The sequence below is a fragment of the Anastrepha ludens genome, chromosome 5 (genome assembly GCF_028408465.1).
Source record: "Anastrepha ludens isolate Willacy chromosome 5, idAnaLude1.1, whole genome shotgun sequence".
Taxonomy (NCBI): domain Eukaryota; kingdom Metazoa; phylum Arthropoda; class Insecta; order Diptera; family Tephritidae; genus Anastrepha; species Anastrepha ludens.
Window position 1 is genome coordinate 23,000,102 of NC_071501.1, and position 25,211 is coordinate 23,025,312.

General features: G+C 38.0%; 1 protein-coding gene across 1 annotated transcript in view; it reads right to left on the bottom strand.

Moving 5' to 3' along the window:
• Nucleotides 1–14,652, bottom strand: part of LOC128863839 (zinc finger protein 628) — a 73,584-nt gene extending 58,932 nt beyond the window's left edge. The window contains exon 1 of the mRNA XM_054103208.1: nucleotides 13,020–14,652. Within this exon, the coding sequence (XP_053959183.1) occupies nucleotides 13,020–13,455 (436 nt within the window). The 5' untranslated portion in view covers nucleotides 13,456–14,652. The remainder of the gene's footprint in view (nucleotides 1–13,019) is intronic.
• Between the last annotated feature and the right edge of the window lie 10,559 nt (nucleotides 14,653–25,211).

A 25,211-nucleotide genomic window follows, 5' to 3' on the forward strand; every position in this document is an offset into this window, starting at 1 on the left:
CATTTATGGAAAACCACCAAGACACACACTACAAATTGGAGAAGGAGCTCGACCAAATAACCCAAAAAAAGGTTGTAAGCGCCAATTTTGTAAGCTCAAATAAAACTTTAAAAATTGTTTGTGATGTGTTCGTTTTCCTCGTGAATTTTCATTTAACCGGCAAAGCGGTGCTCTTAAGTAGCCAGCAGCACTATTTGCAGTTCCATTGGATTTCCATTTTCCAACTACTTTATGATGATTGTTCTAAAAACTTAAATTTTGCCCAATTTAATTAGATAGATTCTCCAGAGCTCTCGTCCACCATTGTGCCTTTAATACGCACGACTGGTCTGTGATGCAGAATTCGTATTTTTCTTTAAAATCTTCGAGGGGAGCTGTATCATACTCCCGATATGGATACCTGCCAGGAAGGATTAGATGGCCAGAGTCAAATCAAATGTTTGTGGTCGCCATATTTATACTGACGGCTCAAAGATGAACAAAAGCACTGGATCGGGTGTGTACTCGGAACAATTATCCGTAAATTGTTCCTTCAGACTCCCAGACTGGATTAGCATCTTCCATGCAGAGGCATAGAAGCAGCAACAAATACGATGATGGACTTACCTCCAGCAAGCCTTCCAATTTTCCTTGATAGTCAAGCAGCGATTAAGGCACTGGCCTCAACGCGCATCAATGCAAGACGTGTTGAAGAATGCAGGAGCTCGCTCTGACTTATCGCAAAACACAACACCACACTTCGGAGGGTTCCCGGCCAGTCTATAGTGGGGGTAAATCAAAAAGGAAAGGTTCTGAGCTTGACCTTCAGCGAGTGGCGAGGGCATAAGTATTCCTCTAAACGAACTATACACTGCGATCGATTTAAGGGTAAGCGCGGAAAGCAATAGAAGGTGGTCCCTGACTACTAACTGCAGGGTATCCAAAATGCTTCGATCAATACTGAATCTTAAAAGGATAAAATGTCTGCTTGGATTCAACAGATCAACTTCCAGCAACCTCACAGGTGTTATTGGCACACTAACCAGTAGAATTGGAGTACCTCACAAAGACTTCTGCAGAAGTTGTGGAGATAAAGAAAGGATTGAGTCGGTACAACACTTCCTCTGTGAATGTCCGTTCGATTATTTATTTGAAGACCTGGGAAATGTGCAAAAAGTGTCACCGAAGGGATTTGTTACCTTCTTAAAAAGATCTAAGTGGTTTAAGCAATTTAGTTAGCGGATGGAAATCAAATGCAGGTATCACAATGGACCTTAGGGCTACCTGTGATTTGTCTTAGCAACCTGGCTAACCTAACTGTATCAAAGAAATTGTTCAATATTTTGTGAAAAATTTTATGCTAAAATTCCTTTTCTGAAGAATTTCGAAGCACTGAAAATAAAGGCAGCGGTGTAAAGGCTAACATAAGCCTTCCCATATAACAAAATATGGATACATTAGTAAGCGTCGACGGCATCCAGTGTAACGGCTTTATTCAATGTGTTAAAAAGCAAACGTCGATGTTTCCGATGCATCACTGGTTCGTAGGCACTCCGCGTTAATTTTCATAATTTTTTTTAAATATTCCTTTTAATGAAGTTTGCTCTGATGGGCTCAAACACCTCAATTGCTAAGTGCAGAAGCATTTTTGATGCTCAACAAACTTTTTGGTCTATCTATGTCCTGGGCAATTCCCCCATTTGGAACGTGTAGCGCTCTTTATACTTTACAGTCCAGAAAGCAGATAGCTGTCGTCCATCAAAGCAGGTTAATAAACTCTAGAAACTAGAAACCAGTAGAAATTTTAATACTTCTTTACATATTAAAGACTTATTAATAAGCAAACAAAAGGCCATGAGGTCGAAGTGCAAACCTCCAATAAATCTAAGCAGACATAAAGCTAAAAACATAAATACTGGAAGAAAACCACTGCGGCCATGGGATTTAGCATTTTTTACTCTCCGAACTAATTGCGGACGTATGGCAGTCCTAAATATGAGAATATTTTATATTAACGAGAGCTCGATCTTCAATGGATTCAATGGATTTATCAATTCCCTTTAATTTCTTGAACATCGCTTTAACTTGTGCGAGTATTTCTTAAAACGTTGCTTTGAAAAATTTTAAGTTTATTTAAAATGATTTAATTGTATGGCAAAAGAGGTAAAAGTGGTAAAGGAAGTAAATACGAAGCCAGGATTTCATCAACATGGAGCAGTGCATTTTGCTGCAAGGACTGGATATTTACTTGTCTGCTGGCACCTTTATACATATGCGGAAGATATACTAAATAAATTGTGCGAGCATTTTCTCATCACTGGCGTTGTGTGCGTGTGTGTGCGCGTCTATGCAATAACACGAAATGAAATTGAATATCCAAAAACAGTATTTCACATACACATGGAGATTACAAACCCAGTAAACTTAGGGCTTATTGAACAATTCAAAAATGAATTGAGCATTCGCTATACAATGAACAAGGTAGCGCAAAATTAATCACCCTATCCAAGATTTATAATTTTTACAAATGGCATCGTCCGACAATCATGTTTGATACTGGTGAACTGCACAGCTGTAGTATACAAACAGACAAGTAATGGAACACGTAAAGGTCAAAATAAAGATTTCCGTCACTCAAAATCACTATTCAAAAACAAAATTGCACGATAAATTTTTCACCAATTTGTAGTTTCCCTACCTTATGAATTCGAAATCCAGCAAGCAAATTCTCTGTAAATGTCCAGGTTTGGCAGCTAGAAGAATACATTCACTGGATGCTCCTTTCTTCGACAGCCTGGGGCAGTGCGCCAACCTAAATCCCATCTAAATCTTCTGCATTACATCAACAGCTCTAACAGGTTGTAGATACCTGCCAGTTGCAGTTCTCATACTGGTATCCAAAGGGCACTTTAGTGCTACTTGTGGAGTTACAGAGGGCTACTTCAACCAATTCGTCTACCTACCTAACCATAATTACGTTTTCTGCAGGATTTTTGACACTAATATATTTTTGTAAACGAAATTTTCTAAACAAATCATAATTCCATAATAACAAACCAAATTTTTCAATTGAATCCAACCTGACAGATGGATTGGTCATATCTGGTTTGTGTTTTTGATCTCGCCATCTTTTTAATGAGTTAGTGCGTTGGAAGTTACATCCATAGCTGACTTCCAGTCCAAGTTTGGTGACATTCGGTTCAGCGGAAGCGAAGTTATTGCGTCTTAAGTGTCAGTATGTTTGTGCAATCGGTACAAAAATGAGACAAGGAGCTAATGTTAAATTTTGTTTTAAAAAAGGTAATCGATGAAAAAAGTGTATGGCGATGATTGTTTATCTCGGGTCAGAGTTCTTGAGTGGTTTACACGTTGTGAGGACATAAATGACAATGCCGCTCAAAGTCAGTAATCACCGAAAACTCCATAGAAATTGGTCGTAAATTTATAAAACATGAACCGAAATCATCGTTGAAATTCATGGAATCGGAGTTGAATATCTCCAAAACATCGATTTGTCGCATTTTAACTGATCATTTGGGCTTACGAAAGGTCTGTGCACGTTTCTTTCCGCATAAGTTAACTGAGGGCCAAAAATTGCTCAGAATTCAACATTCCCAACATTCAAAGACCTCATTCAAGAGGCGAGAAAAGGCGAGAACTTCCTTTACAACATTGTAACTGGTGATGAAACGTGGCGTTTTCAACATTAACCTGAAACTAAGCGTCAAAGTGCCGAATGGAAGGCCTCAGACGAGCCACCACCCAAAAAAATTGCGTTTGGAGAAGTCAAAAATCAAATCGATGCTCATTTGTTTTTACGATTCCAAGGGAATTCGCCCAAGGAGTTCCTGCCAACGGGCCAAACCGTCAAGACAATTTTCTATCTTGGCGTTTTGAAGCGTTTGTTGCATCGCATTCGTCGAATTCGCGCAGAATACCTGAGAACGCGAAGATGGAAGCTGGCGCTTCTTGCATCGATTCACCTTGTGACTGATTTTTTTACTAAGGTGCGTTTCATAACTATAGGACACATAACATGAATATTTAATCTTTACTCCAAAAATATGTAGGTACTCTGTAAAAATAAATGAATATATGGAATAATACCGTTATTTTTCTTAGTATCAATAAACAACAACTTTTCATCGTGGTGTTTTTGTGTTTGTTTGTACCCTTACTTTGAGCACGAGTCAGAGCAATTCGTTACTACTTTTCCCGTTTCATAACTATAGAACGCATTAGGAATTGAAGCTTTAAAGTGCATACACGTGTTCGCTGAGTACTACTTTTAATTAAAATAGTTTTTAAAGACAATAAATGTCAATATGCCACGTGATTCAAAACTTTCCGAATTCGAGAGAGGTAAAATTGCTGCGTTGGATGAGGAGGGTTTCTGCGTCACAGAAATCGCGAAAAAATTAAGTCGCAGCCGACACGTGGTGACAAATTTTTTATCAAATCCGGCAGAATATGACACAAAACGACGCGGAGGACCGAAACCGAAGCTTTCTGATCGGGACCGTCGCGTAATAATAAAAAAATGCCAGTAATAAATCTACAAGTTGTTCGCAACTGGTGAATTTAACTTCAAAAAAGGTGTCAAAATCAACGATTTGGAGGGTGCTCCATCAAGCCCCAAACATATGCCGCCAAAAACTTAAGTTGGCACCGCATTTGACTGCTCGTCACAAAGCTGCTCGAATGGAATTCGCCAAACAACACATGGCCACGGACTGGTCTCAGGTACGTAATACCACACTCAAAAAATGGTAATTGTAAAAAAATTTCTATCACTTTAGATAATTTTTTCAGATGAGAAAAATGGAATCTTGATGGCCCTGATGGCAACCGTGGCTATTGGAGAGATTTAAGAAAGGAGCCCCAAATTTTTTCTAAGAGAAATTTTGGTGGTGGATCGGCTATGGTTTGGGGAGCTTTTTCGATGGATTCGAAGTTGGAGCTGCAATTCGTTTCCTCCAAAATGAAAAGCCGGGACTACACAAACGTGCTCCAATGCAGTCTGCTGCCTTTTTTAAATGCAAACAGGCAGAAGTCATGGATTTTCCAGCAGGACAATGCTGCAATCCACACTAGTCGGGAAACGAAAGGGTGGTTTTCAGACAAAAACATCCCTCTTTTGGGCTGGCCAGCATGCTCTCCGGATCTCAATCCAATAGAGAATATTTGGGGCCTGCTAGCCAGGAAGGTTTATGCTGAAAATCAGCAGTATAATAAAGTTGACGATTTAAAAGCTGCCATTCTACGAGAATGGGATGCTTTAGATGGAAACCTCCTTAAAAATTTAATTAATTCTATGCCAAAAAGAATATTCAAATGTATTCAAACGAATGGAAACACAATTTAATAAACAAATAATTTTAAACCGTTTTTCTTTTGTTATTTTGTTATATGTCCTATAGTCATGAAACGAATAATATAGGGCCAAAACATTATACTCTTAATTTAAAGCAATATTACATTCACAAACGGGTCGGTCAGATAATAAAAGTATTATAGATGCAAGCTTAGAAGCGTTTGCTACGTTTTCATATTTTTATTTGTTTTTTACATGTACGACCCATAATTATTTCACGCCGAAATCTATGAGGGTAAGCTATGTCCTATAGTTGTGAAACGTACCTTACAAATCGCATTTTAACTATCAATCACTCACCGTATTCGCCTGATATGGTTCCCTGTGACTTCTACCTATTCGGAAAATTGCATTTGGCCAAGGAAAATGTTTTGCGTCCGTAGAGGCCATCCATAAGGCTTGTACCGACACCCTGAAGGACATTCCGCTAAATGACCTGAAACACTCTTTCGAAAAGCTTTAAGAACGCGTAAAACAGTGCATCGAGGCCAGAGGGGACTATTTTGAATAATTAAACTCGAAGTTATCAGATCAAAGCTCCTGTTGGTTCTATTTTAGCTCAGTCTTGTTTATTTTGGACTTCACCTTGTATATCGTCCCCTTAGTGCTCATAGGCTATTCTTTTTTTATTGAATTTTTGGGGTCTCCATCGTCGATTTTATATGTGGTCAAAATTTTGTCAAATTCTAGTTCCACAAAGTGGGTCAAAACGTCAGTCAAAAAATAATAAATATTTACAGACATAACGAGATTTGAGTGAGAACTACTTTCGACAAAAAGTTTGAAATTCATTTTCTCAAAACATCAAAAAATGTATAGGCTATTTTAATACTAAGGGGACGATATGTTGTATGCTTTGATAGATTGAATTTTAACTTTATACACATTTTTTTCTTTTTTGTTAACATAAATATTTTTTTGTTTTTGTAATAAAAATTATAATTTCTGTTTTCGGTAATGCAAATATATTTTTTTGTTTTGTAATACAAAAACTTTTTGTTTTTGTTTTTTGCCATAAAAATTATAATTTTTTTCCACAGATTTTTGGAAAATTTTTGAGCCCATTCCATTTTAAATAATTTTTCAAAATTGCAGAATTGCAAAATATATATTATCTCTTAATTTACCGTAAGTCGTTTATTTGGTAAACAATATTTTTAAAGCTTCCATTTTTTTCTTTATTTTCTTTTTTTTAACCCCTTTCGTATAAATTGTAAAACTAAGGTTGATTACGAGTTCATTCTCAGTTCGGTATTCACATTGAATATCGAAGTTCATCTTCGCACGCTCGCCACAATGTTTATTGGGATATTTTGTATCTACATTTGTAGCTTTGTATCTCAGTATTTCAGCGTTGAATGTGGCGCACTGATAGGTTAGTCACCCACGCCACATTGGACTATCCAACATCCCCAGCAAATACGCCATTTTCACAAATCTGTTGTCCTTGCATATGCGCCCCCTTCTCACCTCACTGCTACGCTTTATTTGCACAGCTCTTAAAACTCTGCTCTACACATATGCACATATATGTGTATAATATATATTATCCATTTTTCCATGTGCGTGTGTATGTTGCAGTATATCCTACCTATATTTCCATTCACGTATTCTGCACTCAGCTCCATGTATCCTGCTGATATGGATTTTTCAATCAAAAAATCTTTGCATATTCGTTTTTTTTTCTGTTTTGTTTTTGTTATTTTTTCAGCGCCTTTTGCCATGTTTTCCATGTCCATGTCGTCCGCTTGGGAGATTTGTGCTGCCAGCTCAGCGCACAATGATCCACAAACGGAATAATGGATTTTTGGATTTTCTCTTTGTCCGTCTGTTATTATTGTCCTGTTGTATGTATGTATTTTGTCTCTATGTACTTGCATATACATATGTGTGTGTCTTGTTGGCGCTGCTGTATGAGCCGACCGCGCTTTAAAATCACACATTACTCAAATTAATTTTAATTTTTTTCCTTTTGTTCCGTTCGTTTTTCATGTTTTACCATTTCACTTTATGCTTTGAATTTGCTGTTGTGATATTTATTTTATTTTGGTGTGTGCTCTTATGGTGCTGTCAACGCGTGGCTCATCGTCGCCAATTTTAATTAACTGGGGAGTACACAACGGCTCCGCAGGCAAGTTGGGCGACGAATTGATGAAATTCATCAGGTGAAATGTGTAGCGCTTTAAAGTTTTAAACTAAAATATATTTTTCTATTTATTTGAAGGAATTAACAGAAAGTTGCACACAGTACATACTAATCGGCTCTAAGTGAGTGAGACCACCAATTAACTTAAAGTATGCTTTATCTTATTTCAACTCCTAATGCAGACTTTAAATTTAAAGCTGCTTAAAGCTGGCGGTAAACCAGTTCGAAAGCTGTTAAGCAAAGAATTCAACTCACTCGATTTGTGCGAAAACGTTTATTATTACACCGGGCGACAATTTTTCGGCAATTTAAACCAGCCCGCATTTTGTGAACATTTTCTGAAAGTATATCTATCCAGTAATAAAACACTCGATAGACTTGACAAATTTTGCTAGACTTTTCTTTAAGGCCCACTAAAGTGTTTATGTCTCAGCCAAAGTTGTTTTCAAAAATTTGTGAAAAATAGTTAAAATTAGAGAACGACCGAACTGTTTCTTCGACTATGTTCGATAACAAAAGTTGACTTCGGCCAAAAAACATTCAAACTTTAGCCGATCAATTCCTTAAATTTTTTTGTTACGAAATTTTCTCAAATTTTAGCTCTTGTATGGTTTTTCGAATGATGGCATTAAACCCAATTTTTTTTTTTGTTCAATTGCTTTGAAGAATGTGCTCATCCAAGGTGTGGCTAGTAAGCAATTATTCAGTGCTGAAAATCAACCCTTTTTTGTTTATAGTTTTTTACAATTCTTTCTGCTTAAAAGTGTCATCTAAAAATATATAATAAATATCAAGGATTAAAAAAAAAATACTAGTAAGCTTTTGTTTTTGCATTACAGGGTCTGGCACGGGCATCAGCTGTCTGTTAGGTAGCTAAATGACAGTCCGCGAAAGCATTTTGCCGAGAATAAACGCGAAAAAAGAAAATCAGTGATGGATGTCAAACATAATAGTGTGATTGCATTATATTTGGCTGGAAAATCACAACCAGCGATTGATCGTGAGCTAAAGCTTCTTAAAGGAAACAAAGTTTTTGTTTATTGCACATTCGTTACAATGATACTGGTAGCATTGCGAAATCTCATGGAGGTGGTCATCAAAAGACTGCAACGTCACGTGAAATGATTCAAAAAGCTAATAAGCTACTTGAGCGAAATCCCCGACCACCGACGAAGAGCCAATCAAATGGCGAAAGAACTGAAAATATCTGACCATAGCATCTGCCGCATATTGAAAAATGATCTCAAGGTCAAGCCCTACAAGATCTAAAAGGTGCATGGTGCAGGTCACACCAAAGCAACACACAAGTCAAACTTAATAGAGCGAAGGAGTTGATTTGCTTGGCCGAAAGCGATCAATTCCCGTACATTGTGTTTTCTGACGAGAAAATTTTTAAAATTGAGCAATTCGTAAACTCCCCAAACGAGAATTTGAATCATCGATTGGCCACCAGGAGGCAGACAGGCCACAGGTAATGGTTTGGGCCGCTGTAACCGCAGATGGGCTCTCCAATAGTTTTCATCGAGCCTGGCGTCAAGGTAAATGCGAAATATTATCGGGAAAGTATTCTTGAGGTTGCTTTGAAGCCGTGGGCAAACAAACATTTCGGTGGCAGACCATGAACGTTTCCACAGGACTCGGCACCGTCTCACAAAGCTCAAGTGAAATAAGTAAATAATATAGTAACTAGTAATTTTTGGTTTTTGTTATTTTTACACCTTTTTTGTTTTTGTTTTTTTTTTCACAACTTTTTTTTGTTAATTTTAAAAACATTTTGTTTTTTTTTTTTGTTATTTTTACAAACATAAGTACTCAGCCACAAGATTTGCTCTAAGACTAAAGATGTCAGCACAATTTTCACAAAGGCTTTCAGTTCACAGCAACATTCTGAATTCAAACGAATGGTCAGGCTACAAAATTCCACAAGTTATAATTAGCAAAAGGCCTAGCATCATTATAGACCAAAATGGACGGCAGAAAGGTCTAGAATCTACATACCGTTCTTACAATTCCTACACAGGTAGATCCAAAACGGCCGAAGGAGTAGGAGCGTCTGTCTTTTAACAGCAATTTGGAGCCTAGCGGTCTAAGTAAGATCTTTCGACAGATCAGCCAGCACTACCTAACCTAGCCTAACCTAAATTTGTGAAATATTTGACATTCCTTTAAGCTAAACGTGTAAGTTCCAATTTTTAAGAGGTTAGGGGTAGTCTGAATTTTCAAAAAAAAATTTTTTTTTGCATTTTCCTAAAGTATAATATTTTAAAAATATTGTGTGAAAATTTGAAGTGAATCCGACAAATACTTTTCGAGTTATCCAACAATTAACAAAGGGCGCTCGGAGCTCGATAGCAAAACTTTAAATGCGATTTTCTCAAAACTATGTTTTTTAAACTGGTGATTACTGTAACTTAAAAACCACTTGGTAGGTTTCAATAAACTTTATACAGCTTTTGAAAAGCATAAAAATATCGTGCCTGAACGAAGAATTTTTTTTCTCAAAAATTTCGATTTTTTTAATAATTGTCGGTTTTTTTCTCGAAAATCTGAAAAATATTTCCTGAGGCCGCCATTTTGTTAATTTTGCAAAAAAAAAAAAACAAAAAGCTTCGATGAGGTACAAAAACTGTTCATAAAACTGATTTCTCTTGTCCGATTGATTTTAGATGAATCTCCACAGGCTCCACACAAACAGCGATAACTTTTACAATTATAATTTTTTTTTTTTTTGAAATTTTATTAAAGTCAAGTCGAAACATGATGTATTAATGCCATGTTTTTATTTGTGTAAAATAAAGCAACTTACTAGCAAAAAAAAAAATTATTGAAAATCATAATTTTTTCGGGCCCCTGACTACCCCTAACCCCTTAAAACAAAATATTTGTCCTCATAAAAAAAGTTAAAGGGTCAATTAAAGCACTTTAGGTAAATTAAATTGAGTCAAATTAAAAGGTAACACCAAAATGAGATACTGAAAGAATCTTAAGGGGTTATATACCTTGTGAGCCCGAAAAAATGGACGATTGTCATATTTTTTTTTTTTAAATATGTTTTAGAACTTTTATTCAAATGAAGGGTAACTCCCGAAGAATACATTTTGGTGTTTTTATTTAAAAAAATGTTATTATTTATTGTTGATATTGCCCCTCCCCCGAAGCGCCGTATTTTAGAAGAGGCTTGCGGTGATCCCGGTAGCGCATGAGCAGCTCAACTGAAATCAAAAAAATTAAATGATTATTGTAGAAAAATGCTTTTTAGTGAATCTGAATGGTTTATTTACCCAAAACAAAAAAAATTTTTCTCGATATGAAAACCGCTTCGAACCAAAAACACGATTTTTGAGGGGATGAAAAATTTAAAAAAAAATTTATTCCAGCGAACTATGCAAATATTTATAAAAAGTGACCCGTTCAGATTCACGAGGTTATAACTTCGAATGATTAAAAAAAAGTTTATGCTTGACCGATTTGCATAAACTTTTTTTAATTGTTCGAAGTTAGTTTTTGATAAATAATGATCACCGCGACGGTAATTTAAAAAAACACGGCTTCGAGATAATCGCGTCTAAAGTTTTGCGTGCACTTCATTTATGTAGGGATAAGGTCGCGCGCTTCCACGGTCTGTAACTTTCGTTCTAGTGCTCCGATCTTTATGATTTTTTGAATTAATATTTTTGAGATGATGTACTTTTAGAATATGCCATAAAAAATTTTCGATTTTTTTGTCCAACACAAGGTACGTAACCCCTTAAGCTATAGCTTAGAATCTTACAAATAGTAGCCAGTGAGTCCCACATAAGAAAACATTTGTTTTCTTTTACTTTAATTTTACTGATACCCACAATTTAATATTTTTTAGCTTAATTCTCGACTTCGCTGCAGTGCCTCAGATCTGCTCGAAAGTAGCGTGAAGTTTTACACGAGATTTTCTCCAAACCACTTTTTTTTAATTTGGCGCACAGATTTCTCGAAGACTTTAAATTTTGCAAATAACTTGTCAAATACATTTTGTTTTTGGGAAGTAGATAACCTCTTTTCTATTGATTGTAAACTTTCTTTTTATGGGACATTTACAATTAGTGGTTTCTTCAAAAACAAAAAAAAACCAATTCTATATTTCTCAAAAAATGAATTTTAATTCTTAATTTACTACAATACTATTTATAATTTAATGTTTCTTAAACAATTTTACTTGAAAAGCAACAACCCTGCAAAAGCAAAAATATAACACATTTTTATCAGCAAAAGGCTTTAGGACAAATGCTTTCCTCTAATAAATTCAACGTAGTGAATACACGAACCTTAAAAAAGGCCTTATAAAGAAAGCTATTAAGGTCTGGCCCAATGCGGGCTGCCTTTGTTTGCTGTACTTGCCTTACTAGACTTTGGAAAATTGTATGGGCAAATGGGCGCGTTGAACGTTATCAAAACAATCAGATTCGTAGAAGGGAAAAGAAAACAGAATAACATTATATTCAATAGTTAATCACGCCAACGATGAAAGTTTTAGATCGACAAAAATATGGGAAATTTCAGCTTTACGCAAGCTTGCAAGAGACGAAACTACAATTAAAGAGGAATTTAACCATCTATGCTTTTCAATGGCATTTATTAAATTTTCTTCAAACATTTTTGAAAAGCAAATGAAAGTAAAAAAAACACTCTAATCTGCCTAAATTTCACAAAGGAAGCTATACCAAATCAGAAAACCAAAATGAGCGAGAGGGATGTGCAATTCCTAATGTCAAAAGCGCTGTTGGGTAGAGCATTGAGTCATTTCAAACTCCGCCGTACTTTAAGCAAAGCTGCTATTTAGTCACATTTCATATATTTCAGTATTTTTCTATTCATTTTGGACAGTATCGAAGCCAAACAGACAAAGCCAACCTGCATTGGGCCAGCACCTCTACACTTCACCAAAAATTTGCTCTCCTTTGAAGAGGTTTTAAAAAAATTAATTTCTGTGGAAATGCCAGTGCTGCTATTTGGTTTGATACATTTTTTTTTGTTGCTCTGTATTTTTTTTTTTTGTTTTCATACTTAAAAAGAAGTCCCAACAATTTTCCGAAAGTCTGAAAAAAAATTGCATTTGCCTCGTCAAACATCTTTTTTCGGCTGCTGGAGTGATGTTACTTCTTAATAGCCGATAAAAAAACACAAAAAAAACAAATTATGTTCACACATTCATTTACTTTCCAAATCTCCATAAAAAGAAATCCCAACAATTTTCTGAAAGTCTGAAAAAAATTTCATTTTCCTCGTCAAATATCTGTTTTCGGCTGCTGGAGTGCTGCCATTTATTTTCATTCATTCATTTTTCAAATTTCCTTATTAAATATTTACTTTAAAATACTGTTCAATTCACATTCGTTTTTTGTTGCTGTTTCTTGTTTTTTTTTTTCATATTTTCTTCAATAAGCAAAGTAGTAATTTTCTAGCAACAATTTCGATGGCTTACTTAAATTTTTTTTTTTTTTTTGCCACACATTCTTGCGTCTTTCATTCAATTCTGACACTTACCGTCGGCGATTTTCTTCTTGGGCAAAACGGCTTTAAAAGCCGATACCGGCTGATAATCTTGTGACTGATCGTTGCCATGCTGTTGTTGTTGTTGCTGCTGTTGCACGCGCTGTTGTAATAATTGCGTTGGATTTGGTATTGTCGTGGCCATATTGGAGCGCATATTTAAATCGCGTAAGGGCAAATTGCCCGTTGTGCTGCCGCCGCCAACGCCGCTGCCGGTGCTAACGAAATTACTGGGGAAATCAGAGGCAACAGCAGGCTTGAAATTTCCTAGACTATAGTCGAGCGGTAGGTGATGTTGTTGTTGTTGTTGTTGCGTGGTGGGCACGCTTGTCGGAGGAAAGGCATGTGGCTGTGGCGCCGACGGTGGTTGCGGTTGTGTAACAACCGACGGTGGCTGTTGTAAATTCGACTCAATTTTTACAATCTCCATATTTTTTTTTTGTTATGCAGAAATTTGATTTTTTTTGGTTAATTTTTTTTTTTTTAATATATTTTTAATATCACAGAAACACTAAAAATTACTTTTTTAAGGAATTAAAGAATGTGCACTTTGTTGTTGGTATGCCTGCTTCTTGCTTTTTGAATTACTAACGGCATATATTTAGCGTTATGTTAGAATTTAGTTTTTCAAATATTTATATAAGTTTTTTTTTTTTTGTGAATGTCTATTTTTACATTTTTTTCGAATGAATATTATTTTTTATTGCAACACTTGACATCGCGCCCGCGTAACATTTCATTTATTTCACTATCACTTGTTCGCATTGCAACCCACACGACACTATCCGCCAACTGGTTGGTGTGTCTTCAGCGTCGTCTATTGTACTAACAGTAAAATTAATCACTGCTTCAGTGGCTACCATCTGCAACGTCGCAAACTGAGTGAAACTGATTTTCGAAACTGGCTCTGAGACTTCGCGATGCCATATGTACATACGTGAATATATATGCACACTTGTCGTCGTCGTCGTTGTCGTTGTCGCGCCGCAACCCCCGCACTAATGGCACTACTGTTGTCGCACTCCTCGTACCATTCAACTGGCTGCATATCAGTGTTTGATGCTGTGTCACAGATATTCCCTCAAACTAATGGAAGGAGAGCGGGCGATGGGCGCACGTTCGTGAGTGGTGTGGGTATGCGGGTATGGGCGCGTATATGGTGGTGACAGCGGCGGAGGCAATACCACCCAACCCAAAACGCCAATCCGACGCTTCCAATTGATGCGATTTTTCGACTTAGATTGGAAGAAATCAAGAAAGCCAACTAACGGTAACGACCACTACGACTAGCGATGTTTGGGTGTATGGCGAGTACGGGCGACGGGTGCGGAACGTTAATGCTGGCGCCAATAGGTCGTGAGAAGCGTAGTAGCGATAGCGTGTTTGCGTTAGTGAGAGCACGCTGATGTAGTATATAAGAAAGGAGCGGCGAGCGCGCGTTTTTGCTGTAGTAGTTGTGTATGTAAAAGTTTCTCCGTAAAAGATTCACGCAACGGAAATCTGCGCTATGTAACGAGACGCGATTTCCAACGACGGTTGTACTGCGATTAATTGAAGCCGTTCTGTGGCGACCATTGATACCGTTCGTTTGAGTGCGGTGCACTAACTGACTGAGTGTACAATAGCGCGGCGGAGTAACGATCACCCGCGTCGTACGCGTTGTACGCTGAGAGTGTGTCGTCACCACCAGCGCCGAAGTCGCCGCTGCCGCTGCATTCCAATGCCAACGCGCACAACAAAAGCCACTTAATCGCGTGTAATTGTGGCGATAACATTAAAAGGCAGCAACAAAAATAACAACACAAGAACACCAATACCATCTCCACCACCCTAACACAGCACAGCGCGATGACACCACCAAATCAGTGGTTGACAAACAGCTAAACGACTGCTTCCGGCACCCTTGCACGTTCGGCAGTTCTCTTTTCCTTCGTGCGCACGTTCTGACTCCATATTGTGCGACTAACGATTTAAGGTGCGAGCGAGCGCACCATATCTCTTACTTATAAATCCTACATTTAAGTGCTCGCATTGCGCATACTTTCCAACTGGAAGCGCTCTAAACGTCTGATATTCCACTCGGAGCGCGCTGATTACAGTTGGACGCTCTTTTCCTCCACACTAACTACACACACACACACACACTTGAAACTACTGCCACTATTGTTGTTGCTATACATTATACTCTTGCCACTCCATGCTTGTTTTAAAGCTGTTGCAATCTTTGACAGTGATTATTCCAAGATTTGTGGTTGTTATTGCAGAGAACGTTAAATCAACGCTCTCTGATACAACTACAACTGTTGCGCAACGACAGCTCCCTGCCTGGCACTTTTGCTGTTTTGGAATTACGGAACATTGTGAAAACGGTACTAATGTGTGAGTGAAATGCCATCCCGTATGCTTTGCTTTTTTTTTGTGTACATCAATTGATCCGCTTTCTCTTTCTCTCTCTCTTTCATAACCGCATAACGCAAAGATGACTGCCTGTTGCATCGTGCACGCCTACTTTTCGATATGGTGGCTATAGATTACGTCTTACCTTTCGCGTTTTTCATTGCTTTTATTTACTTACCATTTTTTTTAGCTGTTAGCTGATTTTTGTTTCTTGCGCTCTATTGCTCACGCCCACACGCTTAAGGTCTATAAAATGTTGCAAATTTTATGAATTTTAAGTGCATATCAACTTCTTAATTATCTGATTTCTTTTTGATTTTATTCTAGGCTATCGAACGAATGTGTTTTCTTATCTTTACTCGAAATGGCATAAAGTCAATACGATTGGTTTTTTTTTTTTTTAAATCTTAGTAAATGGCCTTTGATCCTTTATGGTATCGTATGCAATTATATTTGCTTGAGTTATAAACCAGCGATTAAAATAGCAACTATTAAATACTCGTGTACCTCAAAAGCTAAAATAAAATAAAAACCAGTCTACACCGCTTCAAGAAAATTCATTAAAAAGACGAAAAAAATAATGTGCGTGCGTTTATATTGCATATATTTCTTAAAAATGCCAGCTTAGCATTTTTCAAAATTAAGATATTCGACATTTTTATTATCCCTAATTCACATCTCTCCTAGTTAGCAAGCGATCAACTAAATTTGTAATGCAAATTTCTGCCAAAATGCTATACAGTGCACTCTCTTTTAAGCGGACACCTAAGGGACTGAAAACTTTGTCCGCTTATGGGAGGTGTCCGCCTATGAGAAAAGTCTAGAGAAAGTATGTCGTAGGAGGTTTAACGACCGTTTATGGGCCGGTTGACCGCTCGAGGGAAAAAATTAGAAAAAAAATCTTAAAAATTTGCTATATGTATTGAAAAAACTGTCCGCTTATGGGAGAAGTCCGCTTAAGAGAGGTGCCCGTTAGGAGAGAAAAAACTTATAAGTAGATAAGTATCCAGAAATTGCGATAGGCTCTTATTTTATGCTGTAAAAATTCTTTAAAAATGCATTGCGTCATCCATCAACAGTGCGCCATTAGACTGAAATATGTACAATGTGGCGCAAAATTATTCATCCAATGTGGTTTTGAATACATATTTTCCTAAATTCAAAACGGTTTTGGGAGATGGAAATCTTTATGTTACTTTCTTTGTTGCACAGATTCGGTTATTTTCATAAATTGTAATTTTGCGTGGCCACTAAAATAGGCACCTTGCGTATAACTTTTGCATTTTAACTAATTAACTGAAAAATATTGAATGCAACGTAATTAGCAAATTAGATAGTACGAGTACATTCAATAACAAATAATTAATATGAAATTCTCTCAAAGATGGCTCGTGTGCTTTACACAGTTGAGGAGCGCAGGCTTGCTGGCAATTTACGAAAAGAAAAAAACTTCGTACAAATTTGTCGCTGAATCGCTCGGACGGTCCAAAAATTTTGTTGTAAATGCCCTGGAGCACAAAAAATTCACAGAACGACGTGGTAGCAAAAAAAAAAAGACTTGCACTACTGATAATTTAATTATGACTCTAACGAAAAGGTATCCTTTTAAGTCATTAAAGGTCATTACAGCTGGAATCAACAACGATGTATCAGCGAGAACTTACGGCGGCGTTTGTACAACATGAACCTACCAGACTGAATAAGACGCTCCTTTGTTCCTTTGTTAAAAGCAGCAAATTTAAGGAAAAGGAAAAGTTTTGTTCAAGAGCAAAAGTCATGACGTCGGCCAGAGGCTATGAAAAAATGGTATAACACTTTTTGGAGCGATGAGAAAAAAATAAATTTATTTGAAATTGATGTTGGGCGAAATATCAGACGTCCTAAAGGACGCGGTTTCTCACCCAGTTCACAAAAAACAAAACAACACTCGAGCACGGGGGTGGCAACTTATTGATTTGGCGATACATCTCTTGGTATGGTGAATAATAAGTTTCTGGGCGTCCAAGGAAATATATATATGGGGCAAAACTAATATTAAACCTAAGAAAATAATAAACCTTGAGTACAAAATATAAAATAATATTTAAAAGCTTTCATGTCCTCCGTTACTTAGTCGTCGTCGTCGTCGTAGTCGTCGCGGCATCGCATTTACGAGTGACTGAAGGGCACTAAGGTCGATTTTTGCCCATTCCTCTGGAAAATCTTTTTCAAGGTGCAAGAGGCTATTAAACTGCCCAGTCACCTCATAACCAATAAATTGGACGAATTTATTTACAAGGGCATATTTCAAGATGTAGTGCTAACATTTTACAACAATATTTTGGTTTTTTGCGTTTTAACTTTCAAAGAGTAATAAATCTATAGCTTAAAGCACTTCTTCTTAATTGACACTTCTTCTTCTTAACCGCTTAGACGATTGTGGTCGAGTTTAACAAAGCGCGCCAGTCGTTTCTTTCTCGTGCTAACCGGCGCCAGTTGGACACACCAAGTGAAGCCAAGTTATTCTCCACCTGATCTTTCCAACGCAAAGGAGGCCTTCCTCTTCCTCTGCTACCACCAGCTGGTGCCGCATCGAATACTTTCTGAGCCGGAGCGTTTGTATCCATTCAGACGACACGACTCAGCCAACGAAGCCGCTGAATCTTTATTCGCTGCGCTATGTCTATGTCGTCGTAAAGCTCATACAGCTCATCGTTCCATCGCCTGCGATATTCGCCGTTGCCAACGTGTAAAGGTACAAAAATCTTGCGCAGAATTTGTCTCTCAAACACTTCAAGGGACGCCTCATCGGATGTTGGCATACCTTAGGACGGGCATGATGAGAGTCTTGTAGAGTGTTAGTTTTGTTCGTCGAGAGAGGACTTTACTACTCAGTTGCCTACTTAGTCCAAAGTAGCACTTGTTGGCAAGAGAGATTCTACGTTGGATTTCAAGGCTGACATTATTTTCGGTGTTGATGCTGATTCCGAGATAAACGAAGTCTCTTACAACCTTCAAATCATAACTGCCAACATTGAGGTGGGTGCCGAAACGTGCGTGCGCGTACTATTTCTTTGATGACAGGAGGTACTTCATCTTGCTCTCGTTCACCACCAGACCCATTCGCTTTACCTCTTTATCCAGTTTGGAAAAGGCAGAACTAACAGCGCGGTTGTTAAAGCCGATGAGGTCAATAGCATCGGCATACGCCAACAATTGTACGTTCTTATAAAATATTGTGCTTGAGCGATTAAGTTCTGCGGCTCGTACGATCCTCTCCAACATCAGGTTAAAGAAGTCACACGACAGCGAGTCATCCTGTCTGAAACCTCGTTCTGTATCAAACGGCTCGGAGAGGTCCTTCCCAAATCTGACGACGCTGCTGGTATTGAGCAACGTCATCTTGCATAGCCGTATTAGTTTTGCGGAATACCAAATTCAGACATCGCGTCATATAGGTAACTCCTTTTCGTACTGTCGAATGCAGCTTTGAAGTCGACGAAATGATGGTGTGTGTCGATTTTCCTTTCATGGGTCTTTTCCAAGACTTGTCGTACTGGCATAGTGGCGTGGTCGATGGTAGACTTTCCAGGTCTGAAGCCACACTGATAAGATCCAATCAGTTGGTTGATGGTGGGCTTCAGCCTTTCACACAATACCCTCGCTAGAACCTTATAGGCGATATTTAGAAGACTAATCCCGCAGTAATTGGCCCAGATTGCAGGATCGCCCTTCTTATGGATTGAGCAGAGCACACTTAAATTCCAATCGGCAGGCATGCTTTCATCGAACCGTAATGCATAGAAGCTGATGCATGCACCTTACCAGCTCTTCGCCGCCACGTTTGAATAGCTCAGCCCGAAGACCGTGGACTTCCGCGGCTTTATTGTTCTTTAGCCGCGTTACCGCAATTCTCATCTCGTCATGGTCGGGTAGCAGAACGGCAGTTCCGACTTCAACGATTGGAGTATCGGGTTCTTCACATTCTCTGTGACATCCGGAGCTGTTACTATTTAACAAGTTCGAGAAGAGTTCCATAATTTAATTACACTCTGGATGTCAGTCACCAGATCGCCGTCTTTGTTCTTATAGGAAATCACCTCGGTCTTAGAACCTTCTACAAGCCGCCGAACTTTCTGGCAGAATTTTCAGACGTTGTTCGACTCGATCGATCGAATCGTGGCTTGGTGCTGCAGACTGCCATGTTTCGGGACCCGGCGAAGTCGATCAGCCTCTGTGCGTTACTGGATGTTTCGTTGTGTAGCCTGACGTTTCCGACTGTGGGGCCAAAAATTCCCTCCTTAAGCTGAAAGCACTAAGTTGGCGCTTACGACACTCACTTATGTGTACCTAAGACATTGTCGGCGGTATGATTGATTACCCAGTTCTCTAGGAGCAGATAAACTTCAATATCCTCCATTGGATTTTGCGTTTTCACTTTGCTTTGCATGTGAAAATTTTTAAATTACGCACCCTCTTAATTAAATTTTTAGAATTTTTAATAGTATTGATCTTGATTTTGTCCTTCCCAGATCTTTATTTATATCAAAGCTAAAATCAAAATTACTTTTAAGTCTTATCTTTACGCCATTTTGTTTCTAGTCTGTAATATTTTGCAACCATTAGACTTAGTAAGGGAAATGAACTGAAAAATCATACCTTTATATTTTTTGATCGATTTTGGAAATTCAAATATGTATTGAAACGGCAACAACTCGGCTGCCCTGTTCATTACCAAACATCTTTAACTAGCAACAAATTTTTGAGCCGAGTATTCATTGAACATTTTATGCGATATTTGTTTTTTTTTTTTGTGCCAGAGCAATTCAATTAATTTATTTTTTGAACATACGGTATATATTTGACGTTATAAATTAATAAAATACATTAATCAACTACACGAAATTATGCTTCAATTGATGAATTTTGCTCTCATTGCTCCGAATTTATTGCAGACAATGAGTCTGACTATGCTCTTCTATTACCAATTAATGTGTTGATATTAAGGCTATACATCTTCATCTACATATGTACATAGTTGTATATGCATACAAAGGGTGTATAAAAAACCTGGCATGAATCTTGCCTTTTGGACAATGCGATCTAATGCCGTTCGTTCATTGGTTAGTTTAGAAGTTTTAAGTTTATGACTACGAACCCTAAGCCAACGATTACTTGAAGAAGTGAACCAAGTGTTGTTTATTTAATTATTTATTTATTTATTTATTTATTGTATTAAAGTAAAAATGAGTCAGAGTAACAAATTTTCTTATAGACTAATTCAGATATTTTAACAAAAAATATAATAATAACCTTAATGAGAATTGTATAACAGCGTACAATTATTGGCGTATGCCGATGATATTGACCTCATCGGGCTTAACAATCGCGCTGTTAGTTCTGCCATCTCCAAACTGAATAAAGAGGCAAAACGAAGTACCTCTGATGAATCTCTCTTTCCAACAAGTGCTACTTTGGACTAAGTAGGCAACTGAGTAGTAAAGTCCTCTCTCGACGAACAAAACTAACACTTTACAAGGCTCTCATCATGCCCGTCTTAACGTGCCTGGACGATGACAATGTCCGATGAGGCGTCCCTTGGAGTGTTTGAGGGGAAGATTCTGCGCAAGATTTTTGGACCTTTGCACGTTGGCAGCGGCGAATATCGCACGCGGTGGAACGATGAACTTTATGACGACATAGACATAACGCAGCGAATAAAGATCCAGCGGCTACGTTGGCTGAGTCATGTTGTTCGAATGGATACAAACGCTCCGGCTTTGAAAGTATTCGATGCGGTACCAGCTGGTGGTAGCAGAGGAAGAGGAAGGCCTCCTCTGCGTTGGAAAGATCAGGTGGAGAAGGACTTGGCTTCACTTGGTGTGTCCAATTGGCGCCGGTTAGCATGAGAAAGAAACGACTGGCGCGCTTTGTTAAACTCGGCCAAAATCGCGTAAGCGGCTATAGCGCCAATTAAGGAGAAGAAGAATTAAGAAGTTTAATGAAAGAGTGTTTAGAGGAAGCAAAGTCAATCTCAAAATATTCATAGATAGTATTAATTTTATTAGAGCTCTCATGATGCAGGCATTCCTTACATACAGAGTTCTTATAAAGCCAATATGGAATAAACCTAAATTAGAGGAGCGTTAGAGCTCTTTATAGGCTATTAAGATAGATTTGCTCCAGAAAGGAAAAACAATTCACAACACCTTGAATAATATGAATATATCACTCAGACTGCAGAGATTTCAAATTAATAAACAGGCATCTAAAATAGTAGGAGGGTATGGCGTTATGAAAACGAAGGGAACTTATAGTAAAGCATAAGATATTAGCGTTTATATAAAACTAATTTTTAATTATAATCTAATTTGAAATTATATAATTAATATGTTTAATAAAAGTTATCTCTCCATCGAAAGTAGCTCCTAAATCGAAAGTTTCACTCACATTTGGCGAAAGTTAATGTGGTATCATTTCCATATATATTACTTAAAAACAGTTGATTACTACTGCACCAAGAAAAAACTTTATCAAGCTCATTTTGTAACACTTGTGAATCGAATATAGATTTCAAAGTCGTCAACATAAAGTAAAAACTTGACACATGAAATATAGCTTTTTACCACGATTCAATTATAAAAGGTTTGCTCAGTAAGCAGCTTTCTCGTTTTCTCTTGACAAATCGGCTCCCTTAGCAAGACACTGGGTTGCTAGCTCTAGAATTTTTGAGTAAAAATGGAGGAAAAGTAAAATTTGTAGAAAAAACATTTCATTTTCAAAATAGTCTGCTTACGAGCAACAACTCGCTAAAGAGTTTTCATCGGTATGTTCAGGACTACGGTAGTATGACATGAAATACTATAGGTATATACCGCTTAAGTCAGGACATGATAGAGTAATTGTGGCAATCCGAGATCGATGAGTGGAGAATTTACAAAGCTTTATTTCTTATAATGTGGTGATTTAGGCGGAATTCATGTTTTGCAAAGAGCCAGCATTTCCCAAAGAGTTACGGCAGGGAGAATAATTGGATAGTCCCGACGCAATGGATTATAATTCAGACCTTATTATAAAAAAGTTGGGATTGACGGACCCTGTTTCCAATGAGCCCACCTTCCCATGGATGTATGAAGTGTCCAGAGGAGGCTTAGCAAAGCACAGTACCAGCATGAAAAAGCTCCACATAAAACTGTAGGTCCTTCCATTTATGGAATAACATCAAGACGCGCGCTACAAATAGGAGGAGGATCTCGGCCAAACACCTGTCAGAATTAACAAAATAGTTTCATATTGGCGAAACTTCGCGATCGGTTTTAAATTTAAAATTAAATCACAAAATAAAATCAGGGATTAAGTGAAATAATTTCTTGTTTTAATATTAGACTTGGCAATTTCCGCTAATAACTTCTATTTGTACCATTCTTTACGATAGAAACAGAACGCTTAAGGTGATGGGAATCCCCCGCCATTCAATTTCCAAACTCATTGCGGTGTTCACTGGTCACTGGGTGATCGGTACTCATGCGGAGAAGCTTGGAATTCCGTACAACCCCTATTGCAGAGGCTGTGGGGATCCTGCAGAAAAAGAGACTGTGGAACACTTTCTCTGCAAATGTCCGACTCTGGCGGCTAGGCGCTTGAGATTCCTTAGCGTGCCCTTTGGGGATGACGTGATGAAATTCTCCAGCCTAGATCCCTTTTCTCTCCTCCGCTACATCAACAGCACTGGATGGCTGTAGACGGTTTTCTCTCCTCCCTTAATCCTTTCACAGGTAGTGGTCCACATTATGTATCAAAACGGCACGTAAGTGCTACTTGTAATGTACCTGAGGTACTCTTGCCATCTTACCTACCTACCTACCATTCTTTACTTTCAAATATTAATTAAAATTTATTTTTTAAAGCGTTCGCAGTTTGTTTCCATTTAAATAAGAAAATACTTTTTTGCTACCATTTTTTTGCTAACATTTACTATTTTCCGCTTTATTCACCTTCTTAAATACAACCTTTTGTAAGGGAATGCCAAAAATCGAATGCCACTAGTAAGCACTAATAATTGAATCATGGCTTTTTGGTAAACCAGAAAACAGCAAAGGACGCAAAATTCTATCCAGATGACACGATAGAAGAATACGGCTGATGATTGTCAACGACAGCCACTCACCTACAATTCATGAGAAGAGACTCCAACCAACGGAGAAATTTGGAAATATGGAATGGCAGCCAAGACATGTTAATTTCTAAACCTTAATTTGAATGCGAAAATCATGTCAAAATTCTTACAAAAATCCTTACATACCCCATTGACCTGAAAACCTTTCTAAAAAGCTGGCATGAAATCTTCTAAAAAAAACAGCCAAGTTCGAAACGCTAGATCTACCAGCGGCTTCATCGTTGGTTGAGACAAATTAAGTTTTTGACCGCAAGAATTATCTTGTATTTTACGAAGCATTCAAACAACTTAGAGGTAGTGGACAGCTAGGAAATATGTAAAACGATCACAGAAATTATAGGCTAGGCGAGTATATGTTTGAGAGTCATTTCTCTGGTCAGGAACTAAGAGTAATTATATTTTTTTAGTTAAATAGAGAAACATTTTTTGAATATACGCACATATTTGCACTTCATATGCCTTTGTAATTTGTAATTATTTATATTTTTTTAACATTACCAATGTTGGGCCATGCAACAGTAGGAAGAACAATGTGATTTTCTGCACTTCCGTTTTTTTATTAGGTGCGCAACTAAGTTCTCGCTGTTTGTCAATAGATGCCGCCAGCAGTGTGTGCTAGTCGATTCTAACATAACCTAAACGTCGTAATCCAAGCTTAGACATATAGTAAATAAACTGCTTCGACACATTAGTGATTTTGTTTTGGTATCATATACTTTTGGTTTTGTGAAAATGTCTGATTTTGTGCCGAATAATCGTCATTTGTGGGAAGTGTTGATTTTGCTCTTTGATTCGAAAAAAAACGGCGGCTGAAGCACATCGAGAGCTACAACAAGTTTATGGAGATGCTGCTTTAAGTGAAACAACGTGCCGAGATTGGTTCCGTCGCTTCAAAGACGGTGATTTTAATGTTGACGACCGTCCGCGTGAAGGAAGACCAAAAACCTTCGAAGACGCCGAATTGGAGGCATTGCTCAATGAGGATCCGTGTCAAACGCAAGAAGAGATTGATTCAATATTAGGAGTTACCCGCCAATCCATTTCCAAGCGATTGCATGCTTTGGGAATGATTCAGAAACAGGGCACTTAAAACCAAGGGAACGTCGTTTTTTCGCCTGTGAAAAGCAGCTCCGGCGGCAAAAAAAGGAAAAGGAAGGGTTTTCTTCATCGCATCGTGACGGGTGATGAAAAATGAATACATTACAGCATTCCAAAGGAAAGAAAGTCATGGGGACTGTCCGCTCATGCTTCTATGTCGTCGCCTCGGCCGAATATTCACACGCTGCGAAAGGTATGCTACGTATTTGGTGCGACCAAGCAAGTTGGTCTTATTATTATGAACTGTTAAAACCAAGCGAAACCATCACTGGGGATCGGTATCGACTTCAATTGATGCGATTGAGTCGATTGAGTCGAACACTGTGCGAGAAGCGGCCGCAATACGCGGAGAGGCATGAAAAAGTGATTCTACAGCATGACAACCCTCGGCCTCACGTTGCCAAACCCGTTAAAACCTACCTCGAAACACGGAAATGGGAAATCCTACCCCATCCGCCATATTGTCCAGATATTGCGCCGTCAGATTGTCACCAGTTCCGATCGATGGCACATGGTCTAGCTGACCAGCAGTTCCA